The sequence below is a fragment of the Drosophila simulans genome, chromosome 2L, assembly GCF_016746395.2.
Source record: "Drosophila simulans strain w501 chromosome 2L, Prin_Dsim_3.1, whole genome shotgun sequence".
NCBI classification, from domain to species: domain Eukaryota; kingdom Metazoa; phylum Arthropoda; class Insecta; order Diptera; family Drosophilidae; genus Drosophila; species Drosophila simulans.
The window spans coordinates 7,535,121-7,551,464 of NC_052520.2; the positions used below are offsets into that span (position 1 = coordinate 7,535,121).

Here is a 16,344-nt window from a genome sequence, read left to right on the forward strand (position 1 = left end):
TAATTTTATAATTTGTTTGATTGATTACCTAGCACTTTCACATATTCGAGTATTTGAGTTTGTTATTGTTTGCTCTTCTTTTTAACAATTTTCTTGTTTGTTTTGATTTTCCCTTTCGTGCTGCTCTCTTCACTGCTGCCGACTGGCAACTGCTTTGCGTTCTACCGTTACTTTTCGAACAGCTAATGAAGAAGACGCAGCAGCGGCTGGACCGGAGACCCGAAATATATTACGATTCCTGTTCCGATTCCCGATATCAGGATTTCGCGACGCAGACGCGCGACAACGCTCACACACACGCCCGGTCGTCCTCGCACACGCACACACTCAGTCGGACACTCGCTGGCTCGCACGCCCACACGAGTTGGTTCACAAATCGACTCTGAGTCGCAAAGCAGAAAAGCTGCGGGTCTGGCCCCAAACGAACACGAATGCGAGCGACGAACAACATCGTTGCGCACGAAGCTCAGATTTCAGGTTCCACTGGCGAATGCGATCCACAAACTCCACAATTGGGGCCAAAATAGTAGTGGCTGTGGATCTGGTTATGGAGAGTTTATTTATGTACACACATACCATGAAGCTAAGATTATTTAATGCAGCGCAGAAAAAAAGAGTGGAATGATATATGAAAAAACATGCAAAACATGTAATGCTATAGTTATGCATTAGTTTTATATCAATTAATATCTATTGCTGTGACCGTAACTGTACGTGCACTTTGCATTTTTGTTGAGGCGAGAGAGCGAGTTTGTTGTTTTGTTCTGCTCTCACTGCTTTTGTTGCCTTCATGGGGGCGAAATTCTTGTTTATTTACATTTATTTACATTCCAAATGCGCGCAGTTTAGGCAAACAGAAAGAGTTGCTGCCAGGGAGAGGGGAGCTGCCCGCATTAGCCAAAGTAAACAGTTTGGAAAACAATGCAATTCAAAGAAGCCGGCAATGCAGTTGCCAGTTAATTATTTGCACAGTGTACCCCAAAAGTATGCAGAAGGCAATGATTTCCCTCCACCGAGAGATAACCAAAACAAACCGAATAACCGGAACCGGCGTGGGACACAAATACATAAGTAAACAGAGGCACGAGTCAAAAACAGTCGTGGTTCCCCCATTTCGAAGTGGAGTTATTCCAGAACATGTTCGTTCATGATTTTTGCGAGAAAAAGGAATTGTTTCCACTATTACAAATTTGGCCATTCTATTTTTCTGGATTTCTGATGTCAACCCAAATAAACAGAATATGAAATCGAATGACTAGTTTATTTATAAAGACATGGTTTTGAGTATTGAAAAGAAATAATTTAAAATATTCTGTTACAATTCTAACAATTTGTGGATTAAGAAGCACGCGTTCACTAACTTACGACTTGTATTTGTAATTGCAAACAATGCAGTTCTCCCACGAACTGTGTCCACAATCCACAAAATGACGTCGGCGTGTTGCACTTGTTCCATCGTTTTTATCATCCACATGCTTGTGGATGTTTTCGTTGGCGGCTGATAACGAGCAGCTGATAACCACACGATAAACCGCAGCTGCGAGGGGCGTTTCGAAAACCAGAAAACAGATAACCAACTGTTGCATGCCCCACATTTTTGGGGTTACACATCAAAGTGAACCGCAAGACAATGGATGCCACTTCTTTGGTAGTTTCTATGTAAACAGGTATGGAATGCATGCATATATGTATTTGGTCATTCAACATTTATCTTGGTCTCCATGGAAGTGATTTACAAGAGAAAGAAATAAAATTGATTTGCTTACGATGTATCGGTAATAAAACCTTGCAAAATTTAAATTCTTGCTCTAATTCTAAAAGATTAACCTCATAAAAATATCTTGGCACTCATAAAAATGACTATTTTATTAATGAATAAATTTGAATAAACTTGTTTTTATAATTGAGTGCACTTACCTTAGTGGTTCTGTCAGCATATCTATATTCTCGCAGCTTTCCATCTCCAGTCGCTGGTATTGCAATTGCCTGGCACTCGAAGTGCTCGATCTGCCCCCTGATCCTCCCGAAATTGCAGCCGTGTTGGATGAATGGCGACGGTACTCGGCGAAACTCTCGCTTTTGCGGAGACCCGGAATTTTTCCGGAACTGTTGCGCCAGTACTTGATCATCCGGTGTAGTGGCTTGGGCGAACTGGTTGCCGAACTCGAGGCCAGCGATATTTCACAGCCTCCCACTAAAATCGGATGACCATGATCCACCAATGTCCTGTAGGAACTCATTTCTATCGCTTAAATCTACTAAATTTTGAAAGAATACACTTGATAATATGTACTAACACTTAGTTATTTATTCACCACCAACTTTTTATTGCTTTATTCTATTAATTGCCAGTAATTTGTTTATTATAATGAATTTAGTAAGTTAATTGAAATATATATTTTTTTATTACTTTCCATATAGATTGCAGAATATATTATATTTTAAATGTATATTGTTTACTGTGAATTGGCACTCTTATCATTTCTATTCCGGGCATACACTTAGATTTATTATATCCACTTATTACACATTGTGACTATAGTATATATCTATTATATATATATATTTTTTTTTTGCATAATTTAGAATTCGTTCGTTGCATAAATCGCGTTTCGTTGGGCTTTCGATGTGATGTCGCGTCGCGCCGCCTTCGATTCTCCGACTGACCGCAACAAAGAATCGAAGCAGAGCCCCAAGAACCGACTTTTTAGAACCGAGCTCCATTATCTGGAGCGTTCTCCCTCGCTTGTTTTTGCTCTCCCTCTCTTTCCATTTCCATTGTTTTTATAACTTCGCACGTTTTGTTGTGAAGTGTTTTTTTTTTCTGCATTTACTTATATTTCTTGCAATTTCATTATTTTAAACATACCGGGTATTTCTGATCTTAATTGGGAATATATGTATTTAGAGCGATCATGCAATGGTTCGAAATGCTCTAGGATGTACTATAAATAATAAATATTGTCACCTGTTTAGGGTTAATATGTTTTATTTGATAAGAATTCAAAAGCCTTAACTAAGAAAATGTTTAGGTTTTTATGTTTAATTTAGAAACCACCAAAGAAATGAATATTGTTCCTTTTATAAATTTACAAGGTATATTCCATTCTTAAGCGCCAGTTAAACGTTTTTACTAGTTTTGCATTGTATTTCAGTTTTACGTTGCTGGCGATAAATGACCGAGCTGGGATTCCGCTAAGTCAGCTCGTTTTCATTTTATTGCTGCCGATATACAAATTAAGTGTAATCCGTACATATAGAGACGTCTTTATTTATTTTCATTTACCATTTCCAGCTATCGGTTATCTCAGGGTTTTCAGCACCGCCCCCTTTAACACGCCCCATGAATAGAAACCATTGTCTAGTTCAATGCTCCAATCAATCACCATTTAGAGTTTGGTTAATTAATTAAACAATCCATCAAGATTTTTTCTTATCAGATTCTTACACCTTCGTTTGACATTTTCATGTGCTGGGAAATTGATTTGCGCATAATAAGCGTAGATTTTACTCAGATTTTTCCCATTTCTATGCCACAAAGTAGTGTGGGGACAACTGGAAAATATAAATGTCTCATCGATGCATCAATGAGTCAAGCTGGGTTTACGATTCTGCGGGTCACCACCAAGAACTTTAATGGCTCTCGAAAAGAGGGTGATAAGGAAACAGACTTAAGGGCGTCGCAATATGCACAAAAAACGGACGGAGAATAAGTGCATTACAGTGGATGGGGGGATGGAGACAGTGGCGTCGAAAAGCGGTTCCACAACTGCTAAATGCCGCTGCAATCGAGTTATCAGGTAATCGAATATCCAGCAAATCAGATAAATGGAACATGCAAAACAAATCGCTCGATAAGAGAGCTGGAAATATGAAAATTATAAAAAAGAAATCAAGTCGTTGTAGCTTCAAGATACTCTTTTTTGAAAAAAGCAAGCATTCACAAAATAAAATGGTATTTCTATTATTTTTCATAATACTTGTTATCGGTTTTTATATATTTGATATATTTTAAATTTTAAAGTTTAATTTTCCCCTAATCGCGATCTCCTAATTACAGAGTATCAAAACCGATTTAAAGTGAAATCGAAAACCCAAATCGAAATCGAATTCGCAGTTGCTACTGTAACGGTTTCTGCCACGGGAAAGTCGAGTAAGATTTATCATGACATTTCCTTGATGACGATACTCAATTGCAACCTCCCCCCGACATCAACCACCCAGCACCACCCCCAACCCCCCTGACCGCTCGAGCATCGTGTGTGCGTTGTCAAAATTACATTAAAGCGGAAATCGCATGCTCCGCTTCAGTGCCAATCGAAAGAAGACAGCAAACTGACCGCAGAGTAGAAAAAAACTCAAACTGCACTGCCCGCAGTCTCGGATAACTGCACTGGAAAAAACTCTTGGTTTTTCTGTGTGTTCTTAAAATTCTGCTCAAGTAAAAACTATTTTGTGAAAACTTTATACTATATATAATGTATAGCTCTTTTTATAAATATTTCTTTACAGTCGTATAGCTTAGGATCAGGAATAAGCTTAATATTTCTTTGTTAAACTTTATATTTATTTATTAAAAATGTTTTTTTCCTGTCTATAGGAAGGGGTAAGAAGGGGGCTGTGGGTGCCGGCACGCAACACCCGCGACACTCGACGACATAAATCAGGCTCAAAGAAAAACCTAGTGAAAGAGTTGGGGGCGACTGTAAGGCGAGACACTTGCATTTTGGTTCGTCGTTTTTTGAGGGGTTTGAGGCAAACATGTCCAAGCTGTCGCTTGTATGCCCCTCTTTATCCCCCCAAATTCACCACAAACATATGCAGCACCCCCTTTGACTTCACCAATACGCGAAAATGTGCGTAACGTAACACAGGCAGCCGCGAAGCACGCAAACTTGCATCTACACAGAAAAAAAATGTACATATTCTATTTCAATTTAACGATTGTTGTTAAAAATTGTCTTCAAAAACTAATGAAATTTATTCAAACGGGCCATAAAAGTGAATTACTGAATTGAATCATTAAAGATACTTTAAGATTATGTGTCAGACTTCAGGATGATAAGAATTTAACTTTGTACGCCTTAATTGATTTTCCATTATGAACTTTTCTTTAATAAACTTTAAAAATAAAAAAAATTATTATAATTGATTATTTTATCAGTGCACGTTTGAGCTGGATCTGACGTTAGAGTTGGAGAAGGAGTCTCGGACTGAGTTGAAGACTGAGACTGGCGAACATATTTCATTCCACGGACATGAGACACGAGACCGCGACTTTAATTGACATGTGTTCATTAGAAGAACAAGAGGAATCGGGTTCATGAATTAAAACGCAGAGAGTTCGGAAGTATGTATTGGGGCTAATGGGGAGCTGTGAAAAGTGTGCTCTATTTGAAGTCATTACAAAATTATAATTATATTTAAGCAGCTTAAAACAATCAATGACTATAGAGCAGTCGAACTGTAGTATGCAGTGTTGTAAAGTACATACACCATGAAAAATCGGCGTTCTTAATTAAGTTACTACTATCAGTCTATTTCCTTACGGTCTGCTAATATCCGTTCAGTCTGAAGCCGCTCTTAAAATGAAATACTTGTGTAAGCGGTCAACGAAGTCATACCTTATTCTGCAACAATTCAGTATAATTCTCTTAGATCTTCTTTTGTTGGTCACCTCAGTAGAGAGCGGATTTTGGGAGGACTTTTATCGAATTCTGGCATCGGAAAATGCAAAAAAGAACCTCATTTATTCGCCAATATCTGCTGAGATTATTATGAGCATGGTTTACATGGCAGCAGGTGGAAAAACGTTCGAAGAGCTTAGAAACGTTTTGAAATTTCCTGAGAACAAAACACTTGTGGCAAACAACTATCGCAGCCTTTTAAACGACCTTAAGCGCCGCGAAAAGGCTATTATCCTGCATCTGGCCATTCGGATATATGTGAACAAGAAATATTGCCTTGTACCGGAGTTTAATGAGGTGGCACGAAAGGCCTTCAAGGCCAAAGCCAAGTCGATTCGCCTAGACGATCCAGTCAGCGCATCTGCGATAGTCAATAGCTGGATATTAAATCGAACGCGTGGCATCATCCGGAAAATAGTTTCACCTAAGGATTTAGATCCGGATACAAGTGCATTCCTGGTGAATGCAATCTACTTCAAGGGCCAGTGGCTGTATAAGTTTCAGGCCGACCAAACTCATGTAGCCGACTTCCATGTATCAGCTAACGAAATTATTCCGGTGAAGATGATGACTTTGTCTGCATCCCTACTATCAGCAGACATCGATGACATTGATGCAAAGGTTATCGAGTTACCCTACTGGAACTCAACTCTTTCCATGCGCATCATTCTGCCCAACAGTGTTGATGGTCTAAGGAAACTGGAAGAGAAAGTTGGGTTTATCGACTATGAACTGGAAAAAAAATCCGTAAATGTTAAGTTGCCCAAGTTCAAAATCGAATGTAGTGCACAGCTAAAGGGGATTTTTGAAAATGTTAGTATATATGTATATATATAGTTAGTATACATTATTTATACCTTTCCTCAGTTAGGCATTCGAGATGTATTTAAGCCATCAGCTGACTTGAATGGGCTAGTGCTAGAATCTGGTGCTAAGATCGAAAAAATTGTGCAAAAGGCCTTCCTGAAGATCGATGAAAAGGGTGGCGAAGCTTCTGCGGCAACAGGTTAGTAATAACAATTACCCAAAGATTCCTGTCATTTATGTAATTTGTGTATCTTTTAGGTATTCTTACTCGCCGAAAGAAGTCCATTGACAATTTAAGACTGCCTCCAATGGAGTTCATTGTTGATCATCCTTTTTACTACGTAATTCATGACAACAAAGTCATTTACTTTCAGGGTCACATCGTTCAACCACAGTGGTAATCAAATGCCAGCAAAATGCGACTAACTTTTTATAGGTCAAAAAAGAAAATATTAAAAATATGAGAAATTTACCAACACCTATTTAGGGACTATAGACTTATCTAAACCCTGTGAAAAAGCCGCAATCGATATCAGTGTAAAGATTTCTCCTTTCCACCGATTGAACATTTTCTAGGTCTTATAGTTTTTTTTTTGGAGCCATGTGTGCCCGGTCAGATGGGCTTAACCTTTTGCCTTATCCTCCATTCGATATAACTGCTAATTGGCCCTCGACGACAGACAAGGGAATGACGTCCGAAGAGTCCGACCAACACAGCTGTTTGACCTTTTGGCCTTAGCAAAAAAGGCAAAGACAACGACGTCGATAAAAGTTATAGGCGCCCATAAATTAAAATGCAAATTAAAAGACGGCAGAACGGGATGGAAACATCTAAATGTACTGAGGAAAAAGGAATGTACTGCGTCGATGGTTGGAGAGGCAGGCTAATAATTATCACTGTCATTTTTTATCGCCTTAATTATGACCAATATTTGGGCAATAAAAAAATTCGGCAATTCAGCCGCTCGAAGAGAAGTTGCCAAGCAGCGTCATCATTCTAAGCCAAGCCAACAAAGTTTTAATTAAAAAAATTGTTAACTCTGATACGGAAAGAAAAAGAAACAAATTGCCAAAAAATATACGTGAAAATTCCGCTGCTTTTTGCTGGACACGCGACAAATTAGACATTGGACATTGTCTGTCAGCTGGACTTTCAGTTCTCGTTTTCCGGCTCTTAATCCCTGCCAGAGTTTTCCCTTCCTGGATCCTGGTAAATCCAAAATCAGCTTAAATTTAATTTTTGCGCTTTCCTTTTTGGTTAGAAGGAATATCGCTGGATAAAGAAGGACACCGGAAGTGACGCCAGTAGCTGTTTTCTTTGGTTCCTCTGCGCTTAGAAATGCCTGGGGCTATGAAAAGTTTGCTTAGCAAACTCTTGGCTTCCCTTCTTGGGAATTTTATTGGGACAGGTTGGATTTCGGCAAACAAACAGGGTGCTCAATCAAGGGAATCTCAAGATTTTTAATATCTTTGTGTAAAACTAAACTGAAGCGTTTTCCAAATTTAACCATTTCGGTTATACTTGAAAAATATATTTCATAAAAATTTTGTTATGTTTATAAAATTAAATAAACTACTTCGATTCCCTTTGCGTTTTTAGGTGTATTGTACTCATACCACGAAATGCTGGAAAAGGTTGTCGATTATTCAAAGTTTGCGATAAGCCAATAAAGCGAAAACGAAACTTTTTGGCCATCTAATTTATGAGTGGCGAGCATTGAAAGGCAAAGAGAACTTTAAGAATGGTTCGAGGCAGAAATTAGAGGAGTATCCATGCAGTTAACAAATTGCTTAGCTAAACGATTTGCTTACAAGTGCGCAACTAATTAAGAATATGGAAGACACAAGAGCTCGTGTACAAGGACACCCCCGCACATACACACACGTGCCACAAGTGGCGGGGAAAGAAGAAGCAGCCGCAGGATTAATGAGCTGCCACATGAAGCACTTTCAACGCCAAATAGAGGAAGGCCAGACAAATGTGGCAACAACTTAATTTAAACATCGAGAAATTAAGGAAATGCACTCGGTTTGGGTTGAAATAATTAACAAACTGTCGACGGTTCGGGGTTATCTAGAAAGCAACAGCTGTGTTCAAAGGAAACGCATTTAAATTTACAAATAATAAAAAATTGTCAAACGCCTGCCCAACGCCTACGTGTTTTAAGGACCTTTTTGATATCCTTATCTCGGGATCGTCGCAAATGTTGCGTAACTAAGTGCGGTGCCTTCGGCGCACACTTTTCACCCCTCTTTGCCGATCTTTGCTTCTACCTGCCCTCAAGAGATTTCTAAATGTTGCATCCAATGGATCGCCAGAAAAGATAATCCATTTGTGACTCTATCTTAACCTTAATTGAGTTGTCGGCCCAGAAAAAACAAGAGCGTATTTTCAAACACTTCTTTTGACACTTTGGCTGAGCATTTGAATGAGACTCTGGGACATGTGGCGTCCTACCAATTGAAGCGTGCCAGGAAGCGGAGGAAATTGAGTTGTGAGTGGAAGAAAAGTGCATTGCGAGGGAGTGACTTAAAGGTATGAAAGTGAGTGGGTTTTAGGTAACCGATTACCAGGAACTGAAGTTAATAGAAAAGAATTAGAATTAGAATTTAAAAGTCGGCTCCCTGAAAGTCCAATATGTTTTTCATTTAATTGTAGCTACTGCATTGTAATTTCTGTGTACTGCGATTGCTTTTGAATATTTTAGGACATCACATTAAAGTTCAGAAACATTCAAGGCACGAGCAGACAGTTCAATGCGAAATATTCCCATCGAAGGAATCGATTAGGTTTTGGAAAACCCGTGACCTTGCTAACTTTAGAAATGCGCCAGCTGTCAGTTCTACACTCATTCAAAACTCATTGAAAATCAATATAGAAAAGTCGAGTAAAGACTAAAAATGCAGTCACTGAACACGAATGCCTTGACCATGAGGAGGGGGGAAACGAAATGCGAGTAGCCAAGGGGGCATCAATTACTTGCGCACAATTTGCACACGAAATGATGGCAATTAGCAGAGAGACACCTGCCAAATGGAAGCTCACCTGAATGGGTTGGGGCTGGCTAGTTCGTCATGAGTTCCGTTTTTTTATAGGAAACGAAAAGGGGGGATGCAACTGGGGCAGAGCCAAATAGTTGACCCCGTTTATAAAATAGCTGAAACTGGAGGAGGAAGTCAAGTTTCCTGGCCATTGTCACGTGCTGAACTCGTTTTTGAAGGGGATACAAAACGGGGTTAAAGTAAGGGATCCGAAAGACTAAAAACGTGAGAGTATAGGATTAATAGCTTTAACTTTAATACTAGCAGTCAGCTTGTTCTTAAACTGAACCTATTTCTGTCCAACCAAGTCACAGTTCGAAATTTATGTATGTAATGTATCCGAATAAAGTCTGATTAAAGTCAAATGTGACTAATAAAATAAAACAAATTCATGTCGTTCATCGCCAAAGTTTCGTCCTATTAATACTTCATCGAGAAAATTGTGTCACCTAATAGTCGCCAATTCCACCGCGTTCACTCCTCATTCAAACAACTTGTTTACAAGACAAAGTTGGGAAGGCGAACTGAATGTTCTGTCAAAGGAAAACAATTCAATTTCCCGTGGAAAAACCAGAGCACATAACTGTGAATGTCTTCGAGGAATGGAGTGCGTGGGTGGGAGACAGGGTGACCCAAATCCGCAGAAAACGGAAATGGAGAATATCAAATAAAAATGCAAAAATAAAACTAAAAGCAGCCATAAAAGTCCAGCTTGAACACTGGAAAAAGTTCGGCAATAAATAATCGAATATAAAACATAGACTAAAATTTTGTATTATTAATAAATATTAAGTTTATAAACTAAGCAAAATTTCAAATAGACTACTATATACAATAACTTAATAATAAATTGATTTCTGCTTTAAAGATCTTTTTTCTTATTTTAGTTAGATTTTTCCATGTGGACCAGCATCTGCAAGTGCTTCAAATCAGTTGAGCAAATAGAACCAGTTGTCTGAGGGGTCGGAAAATGGGGAAAATCTTGACGGCTTTTGGGTCATAGGGGGACAGGAGGCTGGACCCTGCCCGACTGTCTGCCCAGGATTCATAAATAAAACAAAGTGGCGCCAACGCGCGACGAAATGACGCGTCGCCAAAGTATCTGTAGCTGGTAGTTCCTTCTTGGGTTTTCCCCATTTTCCTTGCCTTTCCACTTCCCGATTGTTATTCATTGGCTTCACTCACTTGCCATAGAACCGCTCTCGCTTTTCTCCCTCTTTTTTCGTTGACCCAACTCCGCCGAATATCGATTTTCTGGATGCTACATTTGTCTGGCTTTTAGTTTTTCCAGCTAGCAAGCGCAACTAGTTGCGGTTTTTCCACTACTCTCCCTTTTCCTTTCGAAAAGCACTGCTACTGCAATAAAGAACAATTGTGGGTGGAAATTTTTGGCCCGGAAAACTGTGGAAAGCGTATTGATTGTTTCCTCGATAAGCGAATGTCGCGCACAAAAGAACGAAACTTTTTCAGTCCGTGGGCAAAATTGCTATAGTTTGGCACTTGATGTGGGTATAATTTACGAAAAACTTTTTGGAAAACAGCTCAATTTATGTGACATTGAAAAATAAAGCAAAATGGAAGCAACAAGATCGGGCACCCTACTTTTCTGAACTGGAATTCGCAATACTAAAAATCCCCCAATCCAAATTCTGATCCCAACACTGGTGGTATCAAGCCATCTTTTATTATCCTTCAGCCCCTCAAAATGCAAATTGCAATTTAAAAAGCGGACAAGAATCGATGGCGAATGCAAATTTATGAGGGAAATGTCCTTGAAGCCATTTAGGAATCGAAATTATGCATGCCCACTCGTTAAAGTGACAAACATCAAACCGCGCACCCCCAGCACCGCTGATTAAATCGGGAAATGCACTTTTTGACATTAAAATTTATGGGCTTCGCCGAAGAAATGTGTTCCGAAATGCAAAAATGTGCAAAAATTATAGCGGGGAGGAATGAGCATCCCATTGAGCGTGGTGGAGTGAGGGGATGACTGCACTTCGGGGGGTGGCATGCAAATTTCTGTCAACCCTGATGAGGTAATTAAAGTGTACGGACCAAACACACACGTTTTTCCCATTTTTATGTTATTTTTTATGTACCCTAAGTAAGGATATATTAGTTTTTGCATTATGAAGGAAAGTTATAATATGAAAGTTGCCCTGTATATAAGACATAAATGTTTCGTATGTTTATGGAATTCTACCTACTTTAATTTCACTTATAAATATATATTCCTAAGTAAGGCTTAATATAATAATTATAAAACAATTGTAGAGGAATTTTTAAGATAATAAATAGTGATTTCCGCTTTGAGCAATTAATGTTGAAAATCGAATTTTTTACTGATCGATATTTTTCCAAGATATGATGTAAGGGCATATCGAAGTCGCATTGATTATTGAATTTCCGTTTTTTGCAGTACGTATTTTTTCGGTTTTTTGCTGTTGATTGCTAATAGGCAAATCGTGTTCGATTAATGCCAAACGATTTCCGATCGCCGAGTGGTGTGTGGAATGGAAATGGAGTGGGTCGAATGCTTCCTTGTTGCACTTAAGTAGCTGCCGCAAATTGATTTCTCGCTGTTTCAGTTCCCTCTCCCCTGGCAGTGCTCCACTTAGAAAAAAACTAGGGCAAAGTCCCAAGTCCGAGACAGAAATTCAGGATAGAACAATGCTGCACCGCAGGAGAAATGTTGCAACTAAAAGGGCAGGGGAAAACTTTTCTACTTTTTCGGTTTTCGCCAGTTTTTGTTGTGTTTTTGTTTGTTTGTTTGCTTAGCTTTTCTTTGGCGGCCCGAGGAAAATAGATTTTCCCTTTCATTCATTGTCCGTGGAAGAATGTGCGCAACCCTTTTGGTTGGGAAGCTGGGAAAAAATCCGTTCAGCCAAGAGCCCAAATCCTTTTGTCCAAGAAAACTACACCGAACCGAAGGAAAGTGGATGGAAAATGAAAGGAAATTTCCGCAGTTGCTTAGCTTCAAGCAAAAAAATACTTTTTGTGGGAATTCGCACAATTAGAGCACGGCGAGTGGTTCCTTTTCGTGTCCCTTCGGGGTAACGAAAAGTGAGAGCTAATGGTGAGATACTTAAGGATGTTGGCAACCGGAAATAAGGAAAGTCAATGGTGATAACAAATAGGTCAAAGGGGTAACACAATAACTCAAGTTCCATATGTGTGGCAATATAACTTGTAAAAATGCACTTGTTCTGTTTGAATAAAACTACGAGACATGCCACAAGACAACTGAGTTGCACTTGATCAACTTATCAATCCGAGTTCCAGAGAGTGCCACACAACACAGCATTCATTGTTGCCAGCCACTCGAATGAATTGCTCCACTGCCTTACACCTAACAACCTACATTTTCAACATATAACCCAATTGAACAACCCCAGCCTAATAAATAAATCGCAGCCCATCTCAGGCATCTGTTAGGGCGATCTCTAATGGACGATCAATCAATCACGATCAGATATGCGGCAGCCGGTGGCAAGCATTTAAATGTAATCGCAGACGCTAATCGCCAACTGCAAATCAAGTGGCTTTCAGCTGAAGCCGAGTTGAGATATGCAAATATCTTGCAGAAACCGAGGAAACTTTTCGCAGAGTTGCCAGGTCCGCTGATGGCCACATGTTAATTAGAGAAAACCCAGACTCAGACGCAGACAGTTCCGCTGATTGATTGATTGGCTCTCTATATGCGAACCCTTTCCTGCTCTTTCCACTTTGGTTGCAATCGTTCATTAAGAGTCGCCCCAGTGTCGCCATTGAAAATATATCAATACGTGGAGATGTTATCGTGAGTTGAAACTTTTTAATTTCATAAGTAATGCGAATACGTTAGTAAGTTCCAAGAACTATTGTTATTTTAAATGTTGTGCAAGTCCACATCAAATTCATAAGGCTAGTTTAGATTAAATGACTTTACTGAAACAAGACAAAATATATCTTTACATTAATTAGAACCTTCTATACATTTAAAGATTGTCATAGTGTAAAACATTTTAAGAACTGGTCGAAAAACACGTTATCAGGTTTTAAGTTCACGTCTCCATCTCTGGTGTAATGCAAGTTCCATAGTTTTTGAAATACGCGTAGAACAAGTAGCTCAGACAACGCCTACGATTAAAACCAGAATCGATTGCAATCGATTCTAAAGAAAAACGCCCCCACCGGGCAGTTATACCAAGAAATTTATGTGACCAGTTCTAGTTTTGATACCAAGAGTCTTTGGCCTAATCGACGGTCAATTAGAGGTAATCAGAAAGCAGTATCTGGCGTATTTGGTCAGCTGCAATAGAGATTACTGCTCGGAACAAGCCGCCCTCACCTCTATTGTTCGAATTCTTTGCTGTGTGAAAAGACCGGAAGTGCATACATAAAAAGTCAGTATCCAGACTCTGACATCGATATGAGGCAATAAAGGAGTTTTAAACAAAAACAAAAGCCGCACTACATCACAAAATCCAATGGTAGAAAAAAAAAACGTCTGAACCCATCCCGAACCCTTCCTCCCTCCAGTGAAGTGCAAATATTTTTTTAAAAATATTTTTAAAGTCGCGTGTGCTTGTTTTAATGCATTTTTGCACACTTGACTGACTGACGTTGCCCCTTTACCTGACCAAAAGGGTTAGGGTTAGGGTATGGGTTAGTTTCGCACTTTTAGGGGTTGTGCTATCCAGCCCATTGCTGCCAGTCTTTTGATTTATTTTTAATGGGCCTCTCATATTTTTGCCCAGTCTCATAAACTAGCAGCCAATATTGATTCGGCTCTCGGTCTGATCTATATTTTATGAGCTGACAATTGGACAAATCGTGGGTTGCCGAAGGGTAGAAAATGGTTTGGGGTGATTTCAAATAATTAACTAGGATTCCTAATATCTATGATAAAGACTGTAATTATTTCTAAATTTAATATCGTTATCCGCTTAAAAAATAGTTTGCGCATTTAAATATAATAAAAAAAACTTAATAATTTTATATTTAAATAGTCGATTTAAAAAGGTTATTATTTTAATGAATTTAGAATGTAAAATGTTCGTTTACCAAATATTTAGGATCCAACATCTTTGAGTTTGAAAACAACCCCTGATCTCATCCCGATCCAACGTGTTGCAGCCTTAGTTTTTTCAGCACAACATGTTTAAAACACAAGGATCGTGATCCTATTCAAACATGTTTGATATTCATCGAAACAATACAAGGGTTGTTTGTTTTGGCAAGATATGAATGGAACCACAAAAATTTCTTTTAAAAAACTAGTTTTCGATCTTTTCTCAGGCGAACAATTAGGAAAACCAATAACTGACAGCTTCCATCGAGCTTCTGTAGCAGACTTTCTTTGTGTTTATTTATGCATTTTCCTTTCACTTGATTTGATTTTGTGGCGAAGGGAAAAATGTGTTTGGCAGACATTTGCATTTTCTTCACCCCTCAAACAATTTGCTGACCTATTTCCCTAATCATCTTCTTAAGTTTCCCCAGGTTGCGCCATCAACTGGAAGCACTTCAACTTCTTTAGATTTTTTCCAATTGAGTTGTCCTGACCCGATGAGAACCTTTGACGGGACAATCCCAAACCCAAAGCCAGGGCGTTGACTTGTACTCTGGATTTCTATAATATTCAAATGAGGTTTTCTTTTACGCTTGGTTGGGTTCAAGTGTCTGATTGATATTTTCAAATAACTTATAGATTCCATCAGAGATATGTTTTTCACTGCTCGAATTCAGGTAGAGTTTATCTTTTCAATTGAATCTCTGGCTCATCGGCTTACATGAATCCCTCTCCGTCATTCTGACAGGTCGAACGAATTCCCTTCCCAGCTCTGCCCACATTTTGCATATTTTGAAATGGAATTTTGGAAAAAGTACACCGATGGGTGCAGTTTCTGGTAATGCCCTCACTGTGTCTAATTGCGTGGATTGTGTGGAGTGCACAATACAATGGAATTGATGGACTCGTGTCAGAATCCAACGTCATTCCGGTTTCCTTTGCGATCTCGACGTCATTTAAGGGTTGCTCTCTGCTCGATTTAATTAAATTTTATGCGCCTGCGCGCAATTTTTTACTCATTTGTATTCACTCGTATTCACTTTTAGTTTAGCCTTTCGTTGACCCACATACCTTTCATTAGCTATTTCATAAATTTTTGTGGTTTAGGCTGTTCATGCTGACCACATTCTGGATATGCGGATTTTAGAGTTTAACTATTAATTTTAAATATTATAAAATACTAATGCAATAAGAACTAACTGTATATTTATGCAGAGTACTCAAGTTTTTATTTCCTAATGTTCTTTCAATAACTTTCTCAATTTCTGTGATTTCTGGCCTCAGTGAATAGTACACAAGGATGTCATTCTTACTTTCGACATCTGATCAGTCTCGCGTTAATCAACATTTTTCCAGTTGAACTGATTTTGTCAGCCTTGCCTTTAGTCTTCCCTTTCGAAGTTCACTTAATCAAATTTCGAAATCAATAATTAATCAACTGATGCAAAGGCTGGGAAATCATTTGTCGCTGGCAAATGGAAAATCATTAACATGCGAACCTATGTACATAGTGCCCCGCTCACCCCCTGACTATGCAAATTTTCATTCCGTGTTTCGGCCTCGATTCGCGTTAAGTTACACAAACAGAGGCTCCCGGAAAGGATAATATTCATACAACATAATCTGAGCGATGGCTGGATTTTTGGGCCGGCATTTGCATATATTACAAGTTCTGCTGGCTCTTTGATGTTTGATGAAATTAGCCAGAGATCCAATCCTGTCGTATTAAATTTATTATAATGATGTCAATGC

At 38.9% G+C, this 16,344-nt stretch overlaps 2 protein-coding genes across 4 annotated transcripts in view; one reads left to right on the top strand and one right to left on the bottom strand.

Annotated features, from left to right (window-relative positions):
* The window catches only part of LOC6731363 (rap1 GTPase-activating protein 1), a 78,048-nt gene extending 75,793 nt beyond the window's left edge, over positions 1–2,255 (bottom strand). Inside the window, exon 1 of one of the 2 annotated variants that reach the window (XM_039291020.2) lies at positions 1,918–2,255. In XM_039291020.2, the coding sequence (XP_039146954.1) occupies positions 1,918–2,240 (323 nt within the window). In that variant the 5' untranslated portion in view covers positions 2,241–2,255. Of the gene's footprint in view, positions 1–28; positions 418–1,917 lie in introns of those variants that run through there. The other variant, XM_016178751.3, reaches the window with a different exon arrangement.
* A 3,299-nt stretch (positions 2,256–5,554) lies between these two features.
* Positions 5,555–6,974, top strand: LOC6731366 (serine protease inhibitor 42Dd). 2 transcript variants are annotated; one of them, XR_006542053.1, is made up of 4 exons: positions 5,555–5,601; positions 5,659–6,500; positions 6,559–6,693; positions 6,753–6,974. XR_006542053.1 is itself a non-coding variant. In XM_016179717.3 (4 exons), the coding sequence occupies exons 1-4, from the start codon at positions 5,589–5,591 to the stop codon at positions 6,893–6,895; spliced, it is 1,137 nt and encodes a 378-aa protein (XP_016023970.1). In that variant the 5' UTR covers positions 5,557–5,588; the 3' UTR covers positions 6,896–6,974. The 2 variants fall into 2 exon arrangements, 1 of the variants encoding a protein (XP_016023970.1); XM_016179717.3 differs by having other exon boundaries at positions 5,557–5,601; positions 6,555–6,693.
* Positions 6,975–16,344: the final 9,370 nt, after the last annotated feature.